The sequence below is a fragment of the Sphaeramia orbicularis genome, chromosome 15, assembly GCF_902148855.1.
Source record: "Sphaeramia orbicularis chromosome 15, fSphaOr1.1, whole genome shotgun sequence".
NCBI classification, from domain to species: Eukaryota; Metazoa; Chordata; class Actinopteri; order Kurtiformes; family Apogonidae; genus Sphaeramia; species Sphaeramia orbicularis.
In genome coordinates, this window is record NC_043971.1 from 19641981 (window position 1) to 19666579 (window position 24599).

General features: G+C 41.3%; 1 protein-coding gene across 1 annotated transcript; it reads right to left on the reverse strand.

Moving 5' to 3' along the window:
- Positions 1–319: 319 nt before the first annotated feature.
- On the reverse strand, positions 320–23532 carry LOC115434597 (uncharacterized). Its single transcript, XM_030156634.1, has 9 exons — positions 23303–23532; positions 23049–23137; positions 22187–22287; positions 21507–21608; positions 19711–19883; positions 19123–19235; positions 18639–19014; positions 14322–14379; positions 320–12391 (listed from the first exon to the last, which is right to left on the reverse strand). The coding sequence occupies exons 2-9, from the start codon at positions 23104–23106 to the stop codon at positions 1028–1030; spliced, it is 12345 nt and encodes a 4114-aa protein (XP_030012494.1). The 5' UTR covers positions 23107–23137; positions 23303–23532; the 3' UTR covers positions 320–1027.
- Positions 23533–24599: the final 1067 nt, after the last annotated feature.

The window sequence follows — 24599 nt, forward strand, 5'->3', positions numbered from 1 at the left end:
AATCAAAGGAAAAACATTCTCTTTTTATTATTTCTACCATTGGATCCCATATGGATAGCGGGCAAAGATTTGCACATTTGATTGGTATAAACACACACAGGTACACACTTGTCACATACAAAATGTTATTCTCTGTTATACTGTTTATGAACTCTCTTTGGGCATGTAAATGTACTCGCTCACTAACACTTTATTTGTTTTATGCACACAGTAAAATTCAGACCCAGGATGTGTCAGAGTAAAATATATATAATACATTGTTATTATTGAGTTTTGATTTATGAAATGAAATCAACTTGTAGTATCAGTCATTCATGGTTTCTTTTTATTTAAAACCTTTAAAAGGTGATTTGAGTGACAGTTGTGGTGGTATGAGATCATTTTACTGAATGAAATGTGGTTTTACTGTCTAAGTTAGTCCATGTCACACTACTGTTTCACAGCAACACAGAAACATTCACAAAATCCCACTTTAAAAACGGACTACTATATGAAATTAAAACCTTTAAAACAGCCCTAGTCACATCATGTTTTACTTCGACATATTTGTTGAGTATTCAGACTATACTTTACACCATCTGTAGATCTTGACACTGTGGGTTTAAACAAAATTTCATGCATCACAATAATGTTATATGAAATAAAATAAAATAACTTTAGCAGGCCTACCAGTGTACCAGTAAACACTGCTCACATACAGTTTGTTGATCTATAAAGTCTGTCTAAGACGCCATACTGATCGTACTGTTTACAAGAAAAATATCTCTGCAACTCACATTCAAAAAGTCATATGGAATGGTGAACTTCTCTGTAACACAATACACAGCTCAACTTTATGTCTCCAAAAGCGACTGCAGCAATTCACTATAGCATGTCACAGAGAGAGGCTTTTTCAACATCAAACCAAAACGAATAAAGTTACATTAAAAACACAAATACTACATATAGTGTTCCATTCATAATGCTCTCTGTGGTGTCTTTGACTACTTTACAATATCATCTTCTCATGAGTTACCAGTCTTTGTGCTCACCAGTCAGACACCTCCATAAAGTCTTCCAGTTCACTCATGGATATTATATCACGGGACTGATATCTTGAGTGGGCTGAGTTATCATTTTCACAAACTGAGCTTCCTGCAAGCTGGCTGTTTGTGTCAGACTGTGGGAAAACCTCATGTGAGCCATGTGTGTTGTAAACCGTGTTATATGTTTTGTCTGCGTCATTAACTGTGTCCATGTATGGAGTCTTCTCAGGGCTATAGCTGTGATACCTGTAGTTGGAATTCTCCCTGATAGGTTGTTGGTCCTGGGAGAAAGTCACAGAGGCTGGAACCCCTGGGGTTGACTGGTGAGTGGGGACAGATGGGACAGTGGCCGACTGGTAGCCTTGGGGATAACTGTGGGGTGTGTAGGACTTGCCAGCAGGAGAAGCCTGGGTCACTGGCTGTTGCTGCGACTTGACCTGCATTTGGGGTTTGAGCTGAGGTTGTGGGTATGTTTGCTGGGGCTGTGGTTGGGAGGTGCTCCGGCCGGACTCCCGTACATTCAGCTGAACATACTTCCCTGTCTCAGGGTCAAAGAAAGTCTTTGTTTTCACTGGAACAGGCACATCCACAACAAAATACTGTCCAGAACCAATGTCTTGTAGCACCTTGCGTTGGGTGACTGGGTAGGACTGAGGATAGCTTGACTCTACATGGTACTGTGTCACTGGAGCTGGGTGGGTTTTATGATGGAGAGTGGGAGAAGAGGGAATATGAGCAACCGTCTTAGGTGCAACAGCGTGGGAAACAGGGCCAGTGCCATGCGATGAAGCAACAGGGACAGGTATGGGGGCAGTGGCATGAGGGGAAGCGACAGGGAGGGAGACAGGGTCAGTGACATGAGGGGAGGCATGGAAGGAGCGGTGTGAAGATTGGTGCTCTGTATGGGAAGAGTGCAAGCCAGATCCAGATGTTGGGGCATGAGCAAGGGAGACAGGAGCGGAAAAATGAGGCGTGGTCACAGGTTTTTGACTGGATGAGCGTACCTCAGTGGAGGAGGAAGGAGTAGTTGAGACCTCATGAATGGGTTTATCTCCTCCTGCAGGGCTCTCTGCCACCGCTTTGGACAACTCCTTCTTCATCCTCCGTGTGGTCAGCCTTTGTGCCCTGCGCAGGGCCTTCTCACTCTTGGGGGGAACAACTGGGGGCCTCCCCAAAGAACGGGACACGTCACTGCTGTAGCTACAGGCTGACTCGGGCCTGTCAGAGTCAAACAGACCCCTGACATCTGCCAGGTCTGCTGCACTGGTGGCAAAACTCTCCACATCCTCTGACATGTTGCTGATGACGGAGCGGGAGTCATCTTCATCAAAAACAATGCTCCTCCTGGAATATGGTCTATGTTGTTGAACAGGGGTGGTGTAACCTGGTGATGACTGCATATTAGATGGTTCTTTAATGGCAGTTAGTCTGTTTAATCCAGTGTCAGGATGGACAGGAGTTCCAGCATATCGTCTCATTAACTCCTGCTCTTCATCTCCTTTCTCTAACAACCTCTCCATGGGAGAACCAACCCGGAAATCTTCTCCATAGGTCTTATGGAAGCGTGGTTTAACTGACTTGGTGAGAGCAGTGCCTCTGTTTGTGTTATCTTTCACCCTGAACATTAAGGGTTTGATTCCCAGAGTAGGTGAAGAGGTATTGGAGCGAGGAAGAGATAGGGCTGGAGATACAGGGGCAAGAGGTCTATGTTGCCTGCTGTAGGAACCAGGATCTTCAGGTGACTCAAGCCCAGATGGATTGCTCCTCTGTTGTGAAGGTAAAGGTGAGTGTACATGCTTTTCTCTGGGCTTCTTCTCTGCATCTTCTGATGTAATGGAGTAGTACTGAAGACCATCTCTCCTCTGAGCGGCACTTTTCTGCTCCTCCATCACTGAGGCTTTCTCATCCCTCTGATGTAAATTTCCACCTTCTTCTCTCTTTTTAGACCTGATCTGCTGAGCTGCTGGTTTCACCTCCAGCATTTGTGTCCTCTCCTCAGCTTCTTTGGCTTGCTTTTCCTTTTCAGCAGCTCTACTCTTCTCCTCTTTCTGAATTTTCAATGCAATTTGAGCTGCTTCCTCCTCTTCTATCTGTCTTCTTTTTCTTTCCTCCTTAATATGAGCAACTCTCTTGTCTTCCTCAGCCTGTTTAGCTCGCCTTTGTTCTTCAATCAGAGCAGCTCGTTGTTGTTCTTCTATAGCAGCTTTCCTCTGCTGTTCCTCTAGAGCAGCTTTCCTCTGCTGTTCCTCTAGGGCAGATTTTCTTTGGTATTCTTCTAGAGCAGCTTTTTTCTGTTGTTCTTCAATCAGAGCAGCTCGTCGTTTTTCTTCTAGAGCAGCTTTCCTCTTCTGTTCTTCAATCAGAGCAGCTTTTCTTTGTTGTTCTTCTAGAGCAGCTTTCTTCTGTTCTTCAATCAAAGCAGCTCGTCGTTTTTCTTCTAGAGCAGCTTTCCTCTTCTGTTCTTCAATCAGAGCAGCTTTTCTTTGTTGTTCCTCAAGAGCTGCTTTCCTCTGCTGTTCTTCAATGAGAGCAGCTTTCCTCTGCTGTTCCTCTAGAGCAGCTTTTCTTTGCTGTTCCTCCATTATAGCAGCTTTTCTCTTCTGTTCTTCAATCAGAGCAGCTTTTCTTTGCTGTTCTTCAATCATTGCAGCTCTTCTTTGTTGTTCCTCAAGAGCAGCTTTCCTCTGCTGTTCCTCTAGAGCAGCTTTTCTTTGCTGTTCCTCTAGAGCCGCTTTTCTTTGCTGTTCCTCCATTACAGCAGCTTTCCTTTTCTGTTCTTCAATCAAAGCAGCTTTCCTCTTCTGTTCCTCTAGAGCCGCTCTTCGTTGTTGTTCCTCTAGAACAGTTTTCTTCTTCTGCTCCTCCATCAGAGCAGCTTTTCTCTGTTGTTCCTCCATCAGAGCAGTTCTCCTCTTCTGTTCTTCAATCAGAGCAGCTCTCTTTTGCTGCTCCTCTAAAGCAGCTCGTTCCTCTTCTTTTTGTTTAATTCTTCTCCTCTCCTCCAATGCTTTCATCCTCTCTTCCTCTTTTAATTTAGCTTTTCTTTCCTCCTCAATCTTTGCCCTCCTCTTCTCTTCAAGTTCTTTAATTTTTCTTTCCTCTTCTCTTTGATTTGCTTTCAACTCCTTTTCTCTTTGTGCAGCCTTCTCCTCCTCCACCTGTTTTGCTTTTCTTTGTTCCTCTGCTTTCCTCTCGGCTTCTTTTTGCTTCTCCCGTCTCTCCTTGATCTGAGCGGCTATGGCCTCCCTCTCCTTCACCCTCCTCTCCTCTTCTCTCTGGGCAGCTCTTCTCTCTTCTTCAGCCAGAGAAGCTCTACTCTCCTCCAACACATGTTTTATCCTCTGAGCTTCTGCTGCCTCCTGCGACTGCTTTGCTCTGCTGTGATGGCTTGCTTTTGTTTCATCACGCTGAGTTGCAAGCTTTTCTTGCTGCAGCATCTCATTAGCTGAGAACACATCTTTTCTCACACTTGTTGTGCTTGCCTCTGAGTTGTACATGGGGCCGGCAGCTTGTTGCGGATAAGTATTTTTATCCATATATGGCAGCCCATCGCCTTGGGGAGAAAATTCTTTAGGCTTTTGATTTATTGTCCGGTCTCGTGACAAAGACCTTTGTCTAGGTTTGTTTACTGAGGATGAGGTTGTTGTTTGCAAGGGAGGATTGTTTACCTGATGAATACTTTGGGTCAGCTGATTGACTTCAACCACTTGTTCATCACTCCCTTTGTTCATAAGATACTTCAGTGGTGACTTATTTCTCTCTTTGTGGCCTTGTGCATTTTTTACCTCCATTTCTTGTAAACTTTTATTTTCTGGAGGCAATTTTTCTTTGTCTCCCAGTTTGAACATTCCTGTTCTTTGGTGCTCTTTCTCTGTAATGGGAAACACTACTGCTTTGGGCTCTTTGTTCACTTTAGCATTGACCTCTGTCTCATTTGGCAAACTTTTCTCTTTCACAGAGACGTCTTGTGGGTCCGTAGTGAACACTGGGCGCCTGCTGTGACGAGTCTGTATTAGTGGGAAGAATCCTTCTTTTTTGTTCGGTGGGAATTCCTGAAGTGTATTTTCACGGTCATCTGAAACAATTACTTTTAACCTGGCATAATCTGCAAGTGCTGATATCTCAGGTATTGTGGATACTTTGGGTTTTGGCTTAACTTCTGGTTTCTCCTTTGCGGCGTTTTCCCTTGTTGGGTGTAAATTTCTTGTGCTTGGCCTTTCCTTTTCTGCTAAGGTGGGCTGATTCTCTGTGTGATGTTTTCTGTTGTGAGTAGCTGGACCTGCCCCCATTCTTTCGTTTTTATTGCTTTTACCCTCGGTGGGACGATCATTCTGTTTTGAAACTTTCATGTTTCCATCTTGAACGCCCACTGAACTGGATTCCACTGTCTTCCTTTTACTTTGATCTAATGCAGATTTGTCAATTTTTCCCTCCTTGTACAATTCATTGCTGATAGTGGTCGTGTTTGGAAGGAACCTCGGAAGCTCCCTTTCCTTTGAGACAATGTCTGATGCATCTCCAACATTGGTACTATTGTTGTGTAGTTCATTGTTTTTCTCTGTTATTCCTTGAACTTGAAAGTAGTCTTCATCCATGGTCTGTCTCTCAGCGTCATCAGCAGTTTCATTTATTTTTCCAAGCTTTTCATTTCCTGTATTTTCACTTTTGTTTATGCTGTTCTGTTGACTGCTGGTTTTCAATGAATCTGATTGTTTTTTCACATTGGGTAACAGATTTTGTGCTTCAGCTTTTTCCTCCAGGCTGTGTTTTATCTGCTTTTCTCTGCTTGTTGAAGGGCCATCTCTGGCTTGGCCTTCATCATTATTGCTTGGAGCACTTTGTTTAGTTTCATTAGCTGCAGCCACATTAGCGACAGGATTTTTTTGTGCCATTTTAACATTTTCTTTTACAGTTACTGCTGGTACAACACGGATAGCAATGCTGTCTATATGCAGCTTGTCATCTCCTTGAGTATTCTCATCATTGTTTGTCCCTTTATGCTTATGTGCTGGAGACGTACTGTTTTCTTTGTCAGTCACATTGTTTTTGTTGTATGGCTCTGGAGGGGCTAAGATGTGCTGCTTTTCATTTATTTTAGATGCATTCACTTCAAGGATTTTACCTCTGAATATTTCAGTCTGATTCTCACTCACTGATGGCTGTATGTCATGTTTTATTACAATCTCAGAGTCAGCTTTGTTAGAATTGTCCTTGTAGATTTCTGTGTTCACCATTTTGGATGTCTTATTGTTATATTCTCTCAGGACATTTTGTGGGTTCTTGTGGTTGGTAGTAATCTCCTCTTGATCTCTGATGACGCTAGATGCTGAAGTTACATCTGGTGTTTTATTTGTGTAGTCTTTGGTTTCTCTTGGTATTATGTCCTGTTTGGGGGGCACGGGTTGAGTTTCAGCCAACGGTTTATTTTTAGCAGGTACAGTGGCTGTGAAGGGCACATCTTTTTCAGCCAGGTGGTCTTGGAGTTGTGTTTCCTTTTGGTATCTGTCTTTTATTGCAGAGCTCTCCTGGTGAGGGGTTTTCTGTGCACCACTTTCAGCCAGATTATTCTTTCTGGTTTCTGTGGTTGTTATTTCATGCTTATTTTCAGCAGGGGTATTCGTACTGAGTCTAGTCTGGTCTCCCTTCACTGTATGCTGATTTTCCTGCACAGCTCCACTCTTAACTAAACACACTTCTTCAGATAATCTGTTGACTTTGGTTACTTCTTGAACAGAGATTAGACCACATTTTTCTTGCTCTTTAAAACTGCACTCTTTCTCCTTTGTATGTGTTTCGTCTTGGTTGCTTCTCTTCTCTTCACTCCTCAATGATGGCTTTCGTTCTCTTACAGTCACCATTATTCCCATGATTTGTAAATCATCAGAATCTGTGGTCTCATTCTGACCAAAAGTAAGTTTAAGTGAAGGTCCTGAATCTTCTTGATTTACACCATTTTTATTCTCTGCTTGATCAACATTATCAGGTTTAGAACATTCAGGTTTGACCAAAGGTGAAGCTTTTGACTCAACTTTCTTGTCATTCAACGGTTCACTGTAGATCTCCATTTTATCTATCTGTTTCTTTGAGATTTCTTCATGATTAGCTTCCTGTTTTACTGGACCGTTGATAGGTTCTTTATTTTGTGTTGGTGACTTGACTTCAGATTTATCTTGTTTCGTGTCGTAACCTCCAGTCCAGTTTGCTTCTTTGGGTGGTTCCTTCATGCTATCTGTGTTCTTCATTGGCTCTTTCTGAACTTGTTTCTGTAAGTGATCCACTGACTGACTGGTTGATGCAACTGATTTAGCTGATGTTGTAGAAGGATAGGAAGGTGAGACAGACTTTACTGGTTCAGCCTGTGCTCCTAAAGGCTCTGACAGCTGTTTCACTGTGCTATTAGTGGACAAATTACTTTCTTGCTTTCTGGACACTTCCTGCGATGGTGGCCTCTGACGTATGGTTAAATTTTGGCTACCTGATAATTGCTTGGCAGAATTTTTTGATATAAATCCATCTCGTGTAGCAAAACCTTCTTTAATAGCTGAAATCTCTTTTTCAGCGTGAGCTTTTATCTTGGAGGTCAGAATCTCCTGCTTTGTTTGAGCTTTTTCTCTATGAGTGAGTGCTTTCAGAGGTGTGAGGTGTGAATCTTTATTTGTAAGTACACTATGCTCAGTTGACTTGGGTTTTCTCTCAAGGGGTTTTCTTTCTATATCTGAATCTCTTTGCTGTGGCACATCAGTATTTTTCTGTTGGTCATGTTTGTCTAACTTTTCAATGCCAACTTCTTTTACTTTATTGGGAACAATGTTATTCTGTGTAATTTTATCCCTGTTGTCAGTTAAATAATTAGCACTAGTTAACTTGAATTCTTTCAGTGACTCACTGTAAACATACTGACTGTCTGGCATCTCATCAGTTTTATTACTCTCAGCTTTATCTTTATTTTCTAACTTAGCTGTTGCTAAGCTGCTTATCGGACTATGGTCATCTTTTGGTTTGTTATTATTTGCTGTCTCAAGTTTATCAGCTAAAAGTGATGTTTCACTGACATTATTTGAAGAAGCATTTTCTTCAGTAGATGCTCTATTTTTGTTGGTTGTCTGAATAAAACCATATTTTTCTCTTAAACGCTGATAATCATCGGCCCCTCTGTCTCCTTGATCTCCACTTGGCTTGGTGACATTAACTGATCCTTCTTTCTCTGGATACATTGGTGTTTTGATTTCTTTATTTTCATTAATGTTTACTGTCTTAACATCATCATCCTTGGGAAGGACAGTATTTTTTACTTTTTCTTTTTGCTCTCCCTTCATTTTATCTTTTATTTTGGCCAACTCTGCTTTGGCCTTAGCTAATTCTGTCTTAACCTGCTCAAGTTTATCTGGTTCACCTTTGACCTGTTGTATCACTGGTAGTTTTGCTGCAGGTTTAGCTGACATATCCTGCACAATCTCTGTTTTTGTTATTTCTTCTTTTGTTAGATCCACTAGGATTTTATCTCCCTCTGTCATCTCAGCTTTTATCATCTCACTTTTAGTTTTAGTTACCTCTGTTTTAGGCTGCTCTGCATTTATCAAGTCAGGTCTGTATTCTTTCACAGCTTCAACACCCTTAACTACCTGAGTCTCTTCTTTTACATTAGCCTGTTGCACTATAATGTGCTCTGGTTTAGTACATTCTGATTTAGTCATTTCTGTCCTAACTTCTTCTACCTCCATTCTGTCTTTTTCGCTTTGTTCTACTCTTACTTGCAGTTTTTCATCTTGTTCTGTTTTGATCCTCTCCTGTCGACTCTGCTCAGTCTTAACATGCTCTACTCTGACCTGCATGGTCTGTTCACCCTTTGACAGCTCAGTTTTTATGCGTTCCTCTTTTAGCCTTTCAGCTGTAGCTTGCTCTGCTTTGACCTGCTCACTCTGCTCTTCTCTCATCTCCTTGGCTCTAGCTTTCACTATATTTCCTGGCTCATCTGTAACCATCTGTAGTTTGAGTTGCTCTACTTTTGGCTTCTCCTCTCTGGACTGTTCTGTTTTTTCCTCTTTCTCATACCCTCGCTTTTCTTGTTCTACATTTACTGACTTGTCTTTGTCAGCTCTTTCAAACTCTTTATTCTGTTGTGTTCTGTCTTGCTTTGTTACTTCTACTTTGCTCTTTTCTGCTCTGACTTTCTCTGAACCAGTATGCTCTGCTAAAATTAACTTATTCAGCTCTGCTTTGGGTTGCTCCACTTGAGCCCAGTGCTGAGCTTTTGCCAGCTCTGTTTGGGCGTGCTCTACTATTATCTGCTCAGCTGTTGTCTGTGCAGCCTTGACTTCAACAAACGGTTTATCCTTCACCTGGTTACCTGTTACAGTTGCATTTGCATTATCAGAGACAGATAATAAATTTTTCTGCCTATTGTTTTCAAACTGTATTTTACTTTCTCTCGGCTGCAGGCTTTGCACTTCATTCTCCCTTGGAATTGGTACATACTGCTTTCTCTGACCTAAATCTTGAGTGAGCATAGTTTTTTCTTCATTAGAGGAAAATGTGTTTTGATTTGTATAGCCCTGATTGGTGTATTTATTTTTATTCTGTGCTACATGATTTTCTTTCATTTCATTTTCAGCATTGTATTCAGAGGATATTTGAGGTGCATATCTGTCTCCTAATGCCCCACCTTGCTGTTTGTAATATCCAGGATTTCCTATTGCATCATTACTAAGTGGAGCATACTGTGGCAGGTTAGCTGAAATGTTAGGATTGACTTGTCCAGCCTTTTTATAAGAGGATGTTGCTACACCATAACTTTCTCTCAACTCTGTAGTCTCAAGTTTTTTCTCTACGCTCTTTTGATTTTCTTCCGTATAATTGTATCTTAGTGAATTTAGTTCTTCCTGTGTGATGACTGCTCTTTGGTAAGCCTCCGCATTTTGGTCTTTTCCCATAAAAGCATATTTTTCTTGTGTCATCGGAGCTGCTTTTAGACTCAGCTTTTCTATTTCTTGGTTGGTTGTCTGTCCCCACCTATCCTGAGAGGAGACATTACTGTAATCATATTTGTTCTCTTTCACTTGATGATATCTATCCCCCCGTGTGAATTCCCCTCCCACTGGTTCATTAAAATGCTGCCTGGTATTGGCCTTACTTATTAAATAGTCTCTGGTTTGATTATTGTCAGCATTTAGCCATTGCATTTCTGTAACACTGTAAGATGGCCCTAGCCTGTTTACGTAATCTCCCACTGTTGCTTCTTTTTCAGTTATGCTTTGCTTATAGGGAGTAAATGATGATAGGTCTTCATAGAGATTCTGTCCATTAGCCAGCTGATTGTTGGTGTAATTTTCAGGTATGAAGCCAGTGAACCCAAACTGATGAGCCATCTCACCTTGCATTTGAGCTCTGTGCTGATCACTTGAGTAGTATTCTGGATTTTGTCCCATATAAGGATTAACAGGTTGTGAATTTAGTGCTGTAACTAACAGTCCAGTGCTATGGTACTGGTTTTCATATTGATGTAAAGCAGCATCTACCCTGGATTTCTCTACCAGGGAATTTGAAATGTCCATCTCTGAAAAATCTGGAATCTCTATCATAGTGTCTCTGGACTCCTGGACAGATGCCTGCTTGTTTTTCTCCGGCATCTCCAAACCCTTAAATCTGGTGGGACTGTAGGTGCTTTTCACTCTTTTCCTGTTGTCTTTGAGATTGAAGAGGAGGCTTGTGGCCCTTGATTTGTAGCTAGACATCCTCACATCAGGAGTAGCTCCTCGACTTTCAGCACGCACTGGAGGATGTTCCACTGGCTGAGGGGAAACTGCATACTGGTGGACCTCTGATACGTCTGGTTCTTGAGGTGCATGGACTAGTGGTGTGAGAAGCTGGCTAATGTTAAAGGGAGTTGTGCTGGTGTTACTGCTGACAACATTTGGTGCCATCATCCCTGTGTTGTTGCCATAGGGATAAAAGTTATCATTGTTATAATATACTCCATCTTGATTTGGCTGTGATGTAATATTTTGCTCTGTCATTGTTTTGATTTTCTGTTGGAGCGCTTTAACTGAACTGAGAGTGTCACGGACACGTCGAGACATTTCACTACTGGGTGAAGCAGTTGATGGCCGCTGAGATGGAAGCCTGTTAGCTCCCAGACTCTGGGTCCGTTTCCTGTGGGGATAATGTCCTGCCAACTCTGACTCACAGCGTTTCTCCAGGGCAGAGGCTTTCTGCATCACTGTGGATGTTGAGGTTGAGCGTGGATGAGTTGGAGCAACCACAGGCGCCAAGGTATTCCCAGAGTATCCAATTCCCCTTTCCTGAAACGCAGTCGGACCCTGTTGTTGGGCCTCTAGTGAAAGCTCTTTGTACATTGGTGTCTGATACCATTTAGGAAACTCTGAATGGTGCATAAACCCAGAGACTTCACCTTGTTGGAAGGGAAACCTGTTATAGTTCCTCCACACTTTGAAGGGACTAAACTCACTGTGTATAAAGAAGTTAGAGTTACAGTTGACTTGTGTGGACATGCTGTGTTTACTGTGAGAAGATCTCATAAAAGATGAAGCAGAATTCATTTGAACTGCAGCAACCTCAGAGGAGTAGAAGTTGGAGTTTTGGGATGAGAACAAGCCAGCTGAGGGAAAATAACCAGTGTTAATGTTTTGCTGGTATGATGTAGAAAATTCAGAAAGTTCCCTCTCTATACTCATTAGAGCTGATTTGTCCCAGCTTGTCTCATCATTCCAGTCTCTGAGTTTGCCATCCATCCCCATTCCATCCCTTTGTCCTTCAGAGTTAAAAGCTCTGATAAGAGAGGAAACTCTGGAGCGACTCCTTCGCTGTTGTGAACTTAACTCAGTGGCTCCATTGCTGAGGAAGGACAGTTGATCGTCCTTCAGAGATTGCTCCTGTTGAGAGGTTTCTGCAAACGAGTGCTGGAATGTGGCAGAAACCCTCCCCTGTGTTCTCCTTTCCCCATATACACCCCACTGTGGATCTTGGTGGATTTCAGCACCATATGTTCCTCCATGGATCCAGTCCTGTCCATACTGCTGCACTCTCCGGCTGAAGCTCTCATGTGCAGCTCTTTTAAGTTCCTCCCTTTCTCTGTCCTCTCTGTCTTGGCCACCCTGACTGAAGGCCAGCTGCCGGTCTCTCTGAAAGCAGGGTGACGCTGAGAGGTCAGAGTCATTATAAACAGCCTCATCTCCAATGCAGAGGCTCCTAAATGCTCGATCTGTTAGGTTGCTGACCTCTCGGTCAGTTTCATCCAGAAAGGACCCTCCACTGGATGTGTCACTGTAGCCACCATCACTGTGCTTTCGATGCCCAGCGCTCTTTCTGCTTGAGCGGCGCTTTTCGACTGAGGTCATGATGCTGGCTCGCTATAACAGAGCTCTGTCCTCAGTTGCTTAGTCATTCAGACAATGAGCAACCTCAAACTTGTCAAGAAGTCCTCCAATGGTGCTTTACCTAATCCAGAGTTTAGGGCCCTTTGTCAGGGTGTTGGACTGTCTATATCAACTAAGGCATTGAGAACTGTAGTTGTCATCAGTCCCAAAAACTCTGTTATTGTTGTTTATCTATAAGAGAAGATAAAGTAATATTAGTGGGGAAATGACAATACACCCACACATTTTAACATGACCAATTTAAAGAGCAGATTTCCAAAATATATTGATTTTCATTATCAATATATAAAGAAATCTTCAGTTTTCCCTTGTGTAAGGTAGTTTTTATAATTTAACCTGTTTTTCACAGTGCTTAATTTATCATGGCTGGTCGTTTTGTATTAAGCATCAATGTACTTTATGCAGTTCTGAGAACTGCCTGTAAATCCTTCCACTCAATCACTGTGACCTTCAGAGACATGTTGTGAATAAAACTATACTGTTGCTAGGCACAGTGAAGTCAGCTTCACGTGAGTTATTTTCAGACAGCAGTATGCTTACATACAAACTTAGACGACACATGCACACACACACATTTTCAACACACACAGGTTTGATGCATGTGTGATTTTTGTTGATTTGTTGATTTTTACATTTATTTTCAACCAAAACATGCTATTACATTATCTATGACATTAATGCGGATATAATCTTGTAGACATTAGCTTAATCACGCTGGTCAGGTTTTACTGTTTCTTCATGCTTTTTGTACACATAATTGCACTTTCAGAACTATTATATTTTTGTAGTGATACCACAGTGAGTTGTGTTTTATCATACACTTATTCAACAGCTAATAGATGGTATATATGATATGTACAAACATTTTACTCATAATGATAATAAGCAAATTTAAGTCCACAAATACAAAGCATGCCTTGAAATGTAAAAATTACAGAACCATCCAGTCCCACTTGTGCAATATGTTTTTAAAATAAAATGTTTGTACATTTAGAATCAACAAGGTAATGTCATAGCTATGTTCTGGTTAAATTTACTGCAGCTGCCAGGCAGCCATCACCTATCTCGGAATATCCAGTGATTCATTAATATCTTCTGACCTGGAGGCCGTCCATCTCTACTCATCTAAGGCTACACACTACACTAATAAACTACGAGCTTATATCTATTTTAGTCAAGTATAAATGGGAATTTTTAAAAAAGCATGCACATACATTAGCAAAGCAGCTCAGGCAACTGCACATCCAGATGCACTTAGCCCCCTTTTATTTCATGGTATGCATGAAGAAAACAAGTAATAACTTTCATTATGAGCACTCAGCAGCCCAAACATTCTGTTCACAGGAAAGCATGCATCAGTATATATCGGAAATAAGCATTTAAAATTCAGGCAAAGGGTTAACTTTACACAGTTCATTTCTTGCAACAATAATCTCATATCAAACTGTTAGGATGACTTCGACTTATTCTTGCATGTGACAAGTTTATTTTTGTCCAGTGACGGGCCTCAGACTCTAAAACCTGACACCAAGAAGGCCTTGTTTCATGGGTTCTCTGATTCAAACCCCAAACTGAACAGCAACAAATCTATCACTTATGCAAGCAGAAAGGATATAACCATAGTTTTCAAATCTAATTAGCAGAATAAATCCAATTCTGTCAGTGAAGTAAAACACTGACAACCTTCAATAAGTGACTGTGTATTCTGATATGGAGATTTAGCAGGAAGTTTTGTCATATTATTTCATGTATTTACTTGCATAAAAAGGCATCCAACCCAGTGAAACTCTGACAAAAACATTACCATGTATCTAAGGAGTTCTTTCCTTACCTTCTTATTTTATAATCCATATAATCCAAATATTATGGCTCCAAAAAACAAACAAACAAACAAAAAAAACACCTTGTTGATCTGACTCTGTCCCCTCACACAAGCCCCTCTCTGGCGGCTCTGACTCTGTCTATAGACATCAATCAAAAGCAAAAACCTCTATATAGTCCTTAGTCAGGTCTTGGAGCATCTGACAGGCACAGGGACTCAGTACTAGAGAACAGACAGAAATAGAGAAGTTGTCTGAGAGAGTGTGTCCACCATGGGGAACAGAATGAGGGTTTGGGCTTGCATGCAGGTCTGTGAGATCCTTTGGTGTCAAGTGTCGGACAGATGAAACAAACAGCTTCTCAACTATTTATAAATCTGGACAGCAAACCACGTTGACCATTAGCAGCAGGAGCTAACTGTCAGCAGTCTGTGAAAATGTTAGAACTGACTGAGAGGGTTGCGGGGTCTAATCCGGGAGGAAAAACTTAATCCCTGTAGATGTGTTATTATTGTGTGTGGCAGGGGTCGTGGCGGGTGTTGGGAGTGCAGAGGACATAAATAACTCTATTGCCTCCCACTGGAGTGCCACCCTCTTTGCTGAACAGAACTGACAAGTAGTATAATGTCAACAAGTGGCTCTTGGTCACCACCCACTTGCTATCCTCACTACAGAGTTGAATGAAGCTTGCTATTGAATTGTACATGAGGATATGATTTCTATTCAGTCATTAGCTCTGAGATATTTAAGCAGATTTTTTGGAATTCACTGACTTTCGAGATGTTTTAAGAAATGTTTATTCCACGTATTGCTTTTGCACTGTCGCCATAGACTGTTGAGGCTGAATCTCCCTGGCTACAACCTTATTCACCCTCCGGCAGAAAAGGCCATAAGGCAAAGGAAGGGGAGGAACTGGACCTCCCCCTTTCACCCTCCCTCTCCCTCCCCACCAACAGCCCGCTGCTATAATAGGAGATTGCTGTAGCAGATAGTTTCCTGGGATTCTTGGCGGGTGCAGAGCTGGCCTGGCGGGATGATGGACACACACACATGGACTCTAATGGAGGCGCACTTCTCTGCATATGCCCACAGATGCACACTCACACATACACACAGATGGTTTTACATACGACTCACTAAACTTTGAGAAAGGCTGAAGTAATCCCTTTTTAAACTAATCTATTTCCTTCCTTCTAAACAACCTCCAGCTCCTCTTTTATCCATATACTCTTCTTATTCACTTATTCTCACTCTTGTCTATCAGTGTCATCCATGTCTAAATTCCTTCCATGTAGATGGAATCATTAACGTCACAGATCACAAACATCCTCACCCAGAATTTGCTATTTACTTTGGGGCTTTCAGATCTCAGCACTTGTTAAAAATTGTTTTGATTAATAAAATTTAATTTGCAAAAACTTCCCTCAGCAAAAATTACACAGTATGTGTTTATCCGAATGCTCATTTTCCCACTGAGGGTTGAAATGAAGCCTGTTCTGAGGAGTCTGGACGTGTTTCCTGCTCACTTAGTCCCTCTAGTGGACAAACTAAGATAATACCTTCAGTTCAACTTAATCTATAATAAAATCCAAACTTTCTGATTACATGTCTTAATTATTGCACTGCACTTTGTCAAAGTTTTGATGTGACACTACTGAGGACTGTAAGCACTGAAACAACGCTGAGGATGCTCTTCACTGTGCTGACTAAGGAGGAGCAAAACTGTGGTTATGTGGCAGACAGCAGACAGACACATTACTTGCTGCATTAAGATATGCTTTGTTTGTATTATCTCCATTCAGAAATGAGCCTAATTGATTCTAATTGATTGGGTTATTGATCAGCTCTCTTGCAGGAATTAAAAGCAGGGACGATACTGTAGTGGATGTTTTGGCCCTTCAGTGTCCTGAGCCTGAATGTACTTTGTGTCTGGGTTTGGCAGAAGCTGGTCCTTAAACAGTCGAATATTAGGTGATGTTCCCAATGTCAAGCAAAAGAACTGTATGTAAGTGCCAGGCGTTCTTGAGCATACTGTCTGTTTCTGTGGGCACGTGCCTTATATTGTTTGTGTGTGTCCCTCAATGGGTGCATGTGCACTATGTCTCCCTGTTTCAGGACATATTCCCCCACATCCCTGCAAAAATATTTCATTACTGCAACAAAAGAAGCCCATTAACTGCACTGTAAGAACAGAGTTCAACTGCTGTCCCCCGTATTCACCATGTTTGTCTGCTTTTCTGGCCGCTCTCCAGCTAATTTGATATAACAATGCTCCACAAAACTGCCTCAGGACTTTTTTTAGGTGACAGAAAATTATCAATGATGCCACATGCACAGCTGAATGTCAACACCAACTTGACTTGTTTATGAAATATTAAAGCAGTGAATTATGGGCACCATGCAGAACTTAATGATGATCGGAGTCATTATAACTTCAGCATCCTTTGTTTTGGCTAATGATTAAATTCCACAACTACTGTATTCAATTTTGGAGAGATTGAATGTGTTTTCCATGTCTTTTGTATGAGTTGGCTGGATTCTGTTGTGTGTATTGGTACATTTTTGGAAAAGGACATGATTTGTATAAGGATATTGTGTTATCATTAGCTACCATGTCATGGGGCTTAACATCTTTGGTCTGGAGCGCTTTCATGCACTTTAAGCAAAATCATTATATTAGGACATCGTGTTTTTGTTAATATTATATTGGGGGCATGAATAGATACAGTAGAACACCTGCAAAAGAAAAAAATTTAAAAAACTAAATTATTTCTGGAGCCCAATATATAAAACCAGACCTGATTAGGTGTTGTGCTTGAGAGAGCATAACTTAAAACTTTTGACTTAATAGTTACATTTCTGTTGTAAAAATGCCCCTTTATTTGTATGTATTGTGTCTGGTTTTATGCGCAAGAAAAATGCGGTGTTAGAATAAAATAAAAATCAAAATAAGCTCATTAAGTGTTAATGTCACATAAGGGTGACTCATAATCACTGAAAGCGTCACTTTATTTGCATATTTGTATTTACAACATGCACACATAATGGTGTGAAAATGAGGAAGCAAGTGTTGGGTACTTTGTGTACAACCTGGCACTACTTTACATGACATTATCTCCCTCTTCTGTGTCACCAGGGTGTCGCCTCATCAATTATTGAACCAGTACTTCATGGTAATACATAATTTCTTATCAATTATTCATGATAATGTGTGTGTAGTTTACTTAATTGTGTTATTGACTATCAAAAGTAATTTCCTGAAAATCCTCAAGGACGCAAATTGAATCAGTCCAACTACTAGCTGTGTGCTGTGCGGTTAACTATTGTCAATCTGATCAGCTGATATTCAGTAGTCAGTCCAGTGTGGAGAAAGATTTTGGAAAAGAGAAAATAACCAAATGTACTGCCTTTTCTTAAATATAAATTCAACATTAATAAATAGCATATATCATGTTTAATTGGGTTTATTAGAAAATGCTCAGAGGGAGGAGAAGAGAAAGTGTAAGTGTTTCTAAAAGTAAATAAATAATAAGAGTCACGGTTGCTCTCCTCTCCCGGCTTTAAGGGAAGCTGATAAATAATGTATCAGAACAGATGGCTGGAGCGAGAGGCAACAGGAGAGGAACATGAGCGACTACATCTTTAATTGTTTTAAAGAACATGTCACAACAGGACTGGTGTGTTCCCTGTCTTCTGGCGCTACAGATGTGCTAACAGAGTGAAAGGGACACCGCCGCTCTGTCACTCAGTCTGCTTCAGCCTGCCTGGGGTTCACACATGAACATACTGCACTCTGGCACATGTACACATTTACACGGAAAATGGCTGATTAATATTAAAGTGCACTTTCACTTTAAAATTAAAAGAATGAGAGGTGATTGTTTGAGGCCTGATGGCATAAAACACGATATTGCCCAAAAACATCTTGTGAAATTCTCAAAGTTTTGCCATCGGTTCTACACATATCGTTTACATGCATTAACATCCACAATGTAAGCATCTGTCATTTATGAAAACAAGAAAAACTGTATCAGATCACTCAAATTCACATTATCAAATAGCTCTTCAACACGTGTATCTATGTTAGTCCATCAAATAGAGTCCAAGAGTGCATAAAGACAGATAAAGATCCAAAACCACACTTTTGTGCTTTTATGGGAATAACAAGGCCCCAGATATTTCAGCATTTCTCACAAACAATAATAATTTACTGTCAAATAAATATTTTAATGTCTGCATCCATACATTGTGATATCGGCAGTCTTTCCCAGGTTGTTTCTGGAGTCAGTCAGTGGTTGTGCTTAGTTGCTCATAAGACCAGGGAAGAGAAGTAAGAACAGGCACGATCACAGATTGAGAGTATCAGTACATCCACGTTGGCTTTATGTCCAGTGTTTCACTTTTTTTCCAGTTGTTCCTTGGAGCAGTGAGGGTGTTTGTCAGGACTGCTGCCCAGGACCTGGACCTTGGTTGCTGGACTGGGACTAGAGCTATCTCCTCCTCTTCCCACGTTGCCCGGCACCTCTATGACAGGACCCACCGAAGGCCTCGCCACCCCGGCTGCGCTCATGCTGACTCCAGACAGGACTCCCACTCCGGCACCGGGTCCAGCTCCCGCACCCAGTAAGTTGGCAGACTGCAAAACAGCCTCCGAGTGCTCACGGGCCTTCATACGCAGGGCGGCCACGCTGGCTGTGCGGTTGCCCTGACAACCGTAGGGTGGCAGGAAGGATAAGCCCATAGGATCAGAAACGCAGCAGGAACATAAACCATTACCTGAAAAATAAACCAAAAATGGGACTCGTGGTGAGACTCCAGAAAACCACAATTCATTTACTTTATTATGAGAGTACCGTTTGCCACATAAAAGATAATTACATGTACCTTTCAGTGTGGCGACCTGAGAAAGGGCCTGGGCGTAGGTGGCAGAGTTCAGCAGAGTACCGGGTATACAGGATGGGAAGAATGGACCTCCAGGTCCAACAGTCCGGTTGATACTGGAAAAAAGATTTTGCATCAAATTATCTATTGATTATTCTGTATATTCTGTAAATACTATATTATGCATCACCACATACTCAAAGTTACCTCTGCATTTTTATATCTTAATATTCCACTGCCTAGATGCATCTGCATTTCGTTACCTTGCACTTGTAACAAAAGAATGTAATCTAATCTAATAAAAAAAAGGTTAAACAGACAATATGTTCTCTTAAAAATGTAAAAACAAAATTTCAATAATAGTGAAACTGTTCTTTTTTGAAGACATATTTAATTTTCTTGAATAGAGTTTAGTACATTGTACAGTGTCATCTACAGAAAATGTTTAATAGATTAATCTTTGGAATAAAAGTTCTTGATAAAGGACAACCTGTTTACTCCCATAAACGGGAGACAACAGTCATAAGCTTCTCCTACAAACTAAACCGAAACAGAACATCAGCAGAGCATCATCTGCCTGTCTTTTCTCACCTTTGTTGCATCTCCAGTGGTTCTTTCTGTTTTCTGCTGTGGTCCACTGGAGACTGAGAGTTGATGCTACGAGATGGAGGAGTGCCCTCATTCATTTGCTCTTTCCCTCCTTCAGGGTCTGTGCCCCCTCTTTCCGTCTTCCTCCACTTTGCTCTGCGGTTCTGAAACCAAACCTGTGTGAACAAAAAGACAGAAAATAAAATTAGGAAACGACATCTCTGTGATACATGAGACTTTGACATATTTACATTTTATTTGCTGAATGCAGTTTTTCAGGGTCATAATTTCACATGTCTGGCATATTACTGACAAAACAACTTTTTTTACTCCAATTCCATCTTTTAACAGAAAAGCCCCAAACACATACATTTATTAGCAGGTACCTGAACATGTCTCATCAATGGTACAATTTCCTACAGACCTAACTTACCCTAAAACTTCACCAACGGCTGAGAACATATAGCCAAGTTCTGGTATCTTAATCGAATGAAGGTCACTGCCTATAACAACATTTAATTGAGCAATTTTTCATTATCATATTTTAATGACTTCCCACTGACAGTTGTGCTGCCCGAGAGAGAGGCGGCTATGATGAAGTCGTTTATTTCCCTATTTAGTGATTGTTTGACAACATCAGATTCGATTAGGACTTGGTTCTAGCAGGCATTAATCATGATGTGTGAATGGAGGTTAGAGTCAGTGTACATGTGCTCTGCATCCCTCCTATTGTAGCAGAGGTATAAATGATGTCAACAGCAAAACAAAACACATGCATTCATTCGGCATAAAGAAAGGACAACGTTTTGGTGGCAGGACAACAATACAACCAATGGACTTATCTCACCCCTGCACCTTCCAGCTAGAAGTCGCGCCCCCCCACACACACCCGTCTCTGAATGGGCTATAATTGCTCCATTAATCTCAATTTGCGGCGTGCTCTTAATGCGGGGGAGGCCCATTGACACTTTACAAAAAGGGGGCAACAACACTACAACAGAAAGGAAATTTATTTTCTAATAATAATGTAAGTTTAATATCCCTGCATACTGCGGTGGATTCATGTTCAGATTTAATAATAGGAATGTGGTAATCGGATTAGGAGGGGAATAATTTGTTTACAATCCCTAATTTACAGCGCTGGATTCCATTATCAACCCCGCCATTGGGTTTAAGCGATAGTAAGATGACCCTGGGGAACAAAAGGCAAACTATTATATTTCCCACAATTAGATCTGCTCGCACAACAAAACCCAAAAGCAAATCTGGAATGCAGGAAATTACATACAGGACACATAACTTAATTACATCTGGCCAAGTTTATAACCGCGCATATGTGCAGGCAGGAGCAGAATATAAATTGCCAAATTTAAGGTGTATGTGTGTTTTTGGGTGTGTGTTTCTGTTTTTTCTTTAAGGTGTGTGTGTGTGTGTGTGTGACAGACAGAGAGTAGGAGAGAGAGAGGGAGAGAGAATGAGTGAGAGAGAGAGAATGAAAAGAGATGCAGAGGGTTTAGGTGCTGACTGGAGGCTTTGCCCCCTTTTAAAGCACATATCATTTTCTGTCTGCGTTACGGGAAAGGGATCTGCATGGATGATGTATTCCTACCTTTGAGACGCGGACAAATTAGTGAGGAACATTATCGCTGGTTAATTATGAATGACCGATTAATCAAGCTAATCTAATATTCACCATTATGTTGATGTTATTAAAGTGTATTGCCGGAATGACAGAGTGGCTTAATTTACCCTCTCTCACATGGTCAGACGTGCCCAGGACGCAGTGCGCCGCTGCCTACCTGTACTCTGGCCTCGGTCAGGTTGATCTTCATGGCCAGCTCCTCCCGGGTGAACACGTCCGGGTAGTGGGTCTGGGCGAAGACTGCCTCCAGAGCCTCCAACTGCACACACACACACACACAACACACCAATTTTTCCTTAAAACATTCTTTATTTTAATAATTCATCTTTTTTAACTTTAGAAGACAGCTGTCGGTTTATTCGGTGTTCTTTCTTTTGTAGTACCCTCATCAGGCCTTTGTAAAATAAAAATAAATAAAACAAAAACCACAGATTTAACTAACTTCCAATTACAAGAGAATTAAAAGGGGAAACGCTTTTTGCCCTTTTAATTCTCTTCTAGCATCAAACTGCATCTATTTCCAAAAACTGCATTTTAGGATGCGCATGGTCTCCAAAACCATTCACATTAATTTCTACATTAATCTATAGATTCATATGCGAAAGGTGATGTAAATTTTTTTTAAATTAAATAATAAGAAAATAAAGGCCTTCATTTAATTGGAATTACTGAACTCCTAAAAACTTTTGCAGTTGTTTTATTCATAACTTTTAGAAACTTCAATAGCCCTTTCCCTATAATAAATTTGCAGGTATTACTGATTTGTTTTCTTTTCTTTCTCTCTCTCTCTCTCTCTCTCTCTCTCTCTCTTTTTTTTTTTTTTTTTTTTAATATTACCTGTTGCAAGGTAAATGTCGTCCTGTTTCTTCGCTGTTTTCTACGTAGAAATCCGTCATCAAAATCAGCCGGGGCGTGGTTGCCAAACCCACTTGAATTTACTGAAAAGTGAAAAAAAAAAAACTTTATTAAACATTACATTTCATTAAAATAATGTAGTCATATTTTAAAAGGAGATTTCTTTTTGTAAAAAAAAAAGAAAAAAAATCGCAGAGATGCAAATAAATGTAAATATTGGCCCGAGCAGACAAGATGAAAGATTTATCCTAATTCTTTGGCACATTTTATGTTTCCATTACGTGCATGAAACATTGATGTTGGGAGTCTGAGGGGAACCATGACGGACTAAGAGCCATGACACCCAACATCTGTGCCCGGGACAAAACGCCCCCTCTGCCCCGGGGCCAAACCACCAGCGCTTTTCGCCAAAACAGAAGCAGATTGACACGAAGGAGGAGAATTCACACGTAACCCTTTGCAACCATATTCTTTTATTAATGGAAAAGAGAAAATAGAGTTATATTTAAGCAAAAATCATCAGTGAGTGTTTACTAAACCTGTGTAACTACTTGAAATTAATGTTAAATAAAAAAGTGAGTTTTCTGTTTCTGGCATCAGCAACTGCGCATTAGGGTGTATTGGCATTTTATTTGATTTACTACTTTACTAATAAATAAGTAACTTTCACAGTCCTAATCAGAAAAAGAAACCTCTATGCAGGCCTATCCAGCAGGACTTTCAACAACGCACTCTTCTTTGCGGTAGTGCGCATCCTTTACCATGCGGATATAAAACTTTACAGACTCTGCCTTTCAAAGATCCACTGGAAACAACTTTTAAAAATAAGTTTGTTGTGACTTACAGGTATTGGAGCGACAGCATTCCCCGTCCAGCTGAGGGGGACAATGAAAGTAGAACATCCTGGCGCGTTTCTGAGCGGCTGAAGTGAACCTGGAACAGAGACAAAAGTTTGAGCCCGAACCTTCAAATCGGTTAAAGCAGCTACAGAGCGGCTCATTTACATGGAGTGAAACGGTGAAGCTATGAAGAGGAGGAGCCGAGTGGAAGAGCGGAGGATTCAGAGGCGAAATCCCTGATGTTTGGAGAGCATCCTACCTGCAGTGAGGATGCTGATGTGAGTGAGTTCCCGCTCTAGAGAGATGTGGAAGCTGCACTTCCACTGACTCCCTGACTCTGAGTCTGGGAGTGTCCACGCTTCCCCTCTCTCTCTCTCTCTCTCTCTCTCTCTCTCTCTCTCTCTCTCTCTCTCTCTCTCTCTCTCTCTCTCTCTCACTCACACACTCACACACATAAGACTGACTCTCTCTGGGAGTGTCCAGATGTCTCTATAACTGTATAACTGTCTACAGAGTGTTAAGGCTTTCAGCTAGTGTCGCAGAATCTCACGCCTAATTGGTCCTAATCGGATTATCACGGCTTTGTCTGTCTCACCCCCAACCCTTGGTGTGTGTGTGTGTGTGTGTGTTTGTGTGTGTATCAGAGAAAGACAGAGTGGAAGAGGGGAAATATACCCAGGGTGGCGAACGGCAGCTCTGCTCTGGTGCCAAAAAATTCATCACAAGTGATTGTTATTCCAGAGTCAAGCATATTCCCTAACCATAAACATGCACACATACGCGCTGCACTTTTTATTTGGTTCTTTCATATATTAAAAAAAGGAGGATGACTGCTTTTGGGTTTTAGATTGACTGTCGGGTGGGTTAATTGCTCGTCAGGGTGTGTTAGGGGGTCCACTTTACAAGGGTTTGCGTATGTAGAACACTCACAAGGCCAAATTTTTGATTTTGTTCACAGCAAGGGGTCCTGCGATTTATTTCGCTTCCTCAGATAAATGATCTGCTGCGGGACCCTTTCAATTAGTTTTAAAGCGCATCTGGGACGGCAGAGCGCAGACGCCATGCGTCTCTGAGGTGGAAGCAAAATGAGGCTTCGAGAAGCAGCTGAAATTTAGAAGAGGAGTGTGGGATTGGACTAAACCACATAAAGTGCAGAAAATCCCTTCTAATGGCGCGTAATTGGTTCTGTAATATCATTACAGGCGGATAATGGCCAGTTACAGGGCCCCGCGCTATTAAGGGTTTCCCTGGCGTGCAGCGTTTATGTTATTAAAGGGGGAATATAATGATATTTTAGTTATTAAATGCGCGTAATTAATTTATGCACCACTGAAAATAAAGTTGTTATTATGACCTCGGCGAGGTGCGTGGAGAAAATTGAAATCAAATAACGGTTGATAACTTTATCCCAATATTTGGTCTAGACAACTCTGACGAGAGCAGGCCTGAAGTGTGTGCTTCTGCTTCCTGTCAGCGCCTTTCCTGTCATCCTCTGGTAATTGGTTAAATGACTAAATGAAATTACACTGTCTAGTTCGTTGGTTTGGAGTGATGTT

Coding starts and splice junctions, on each gene's coding strand:
- LOC115434597 (XM_030156634.1), bottom strand. CDS start 23,106: ATGTTCTACTTTCATTGTCCCCCTCAGCTGGACGGGGAATGCTGTCGC. Junction 19,884..21,506: donor TGACCGAGGCCAGAGTACAG/GTAGGCAGCGGC, acceptor TTGTTCACACAG/GTTTGGTTTCAGAACCGCAG. Junction 19,015..19,122: donor TCAGGTCGCCACACTGAAAG/GTACATGTAATT, acceptor TTTATTTTTCAG/GTAATGGTTTATGTTCCTGC.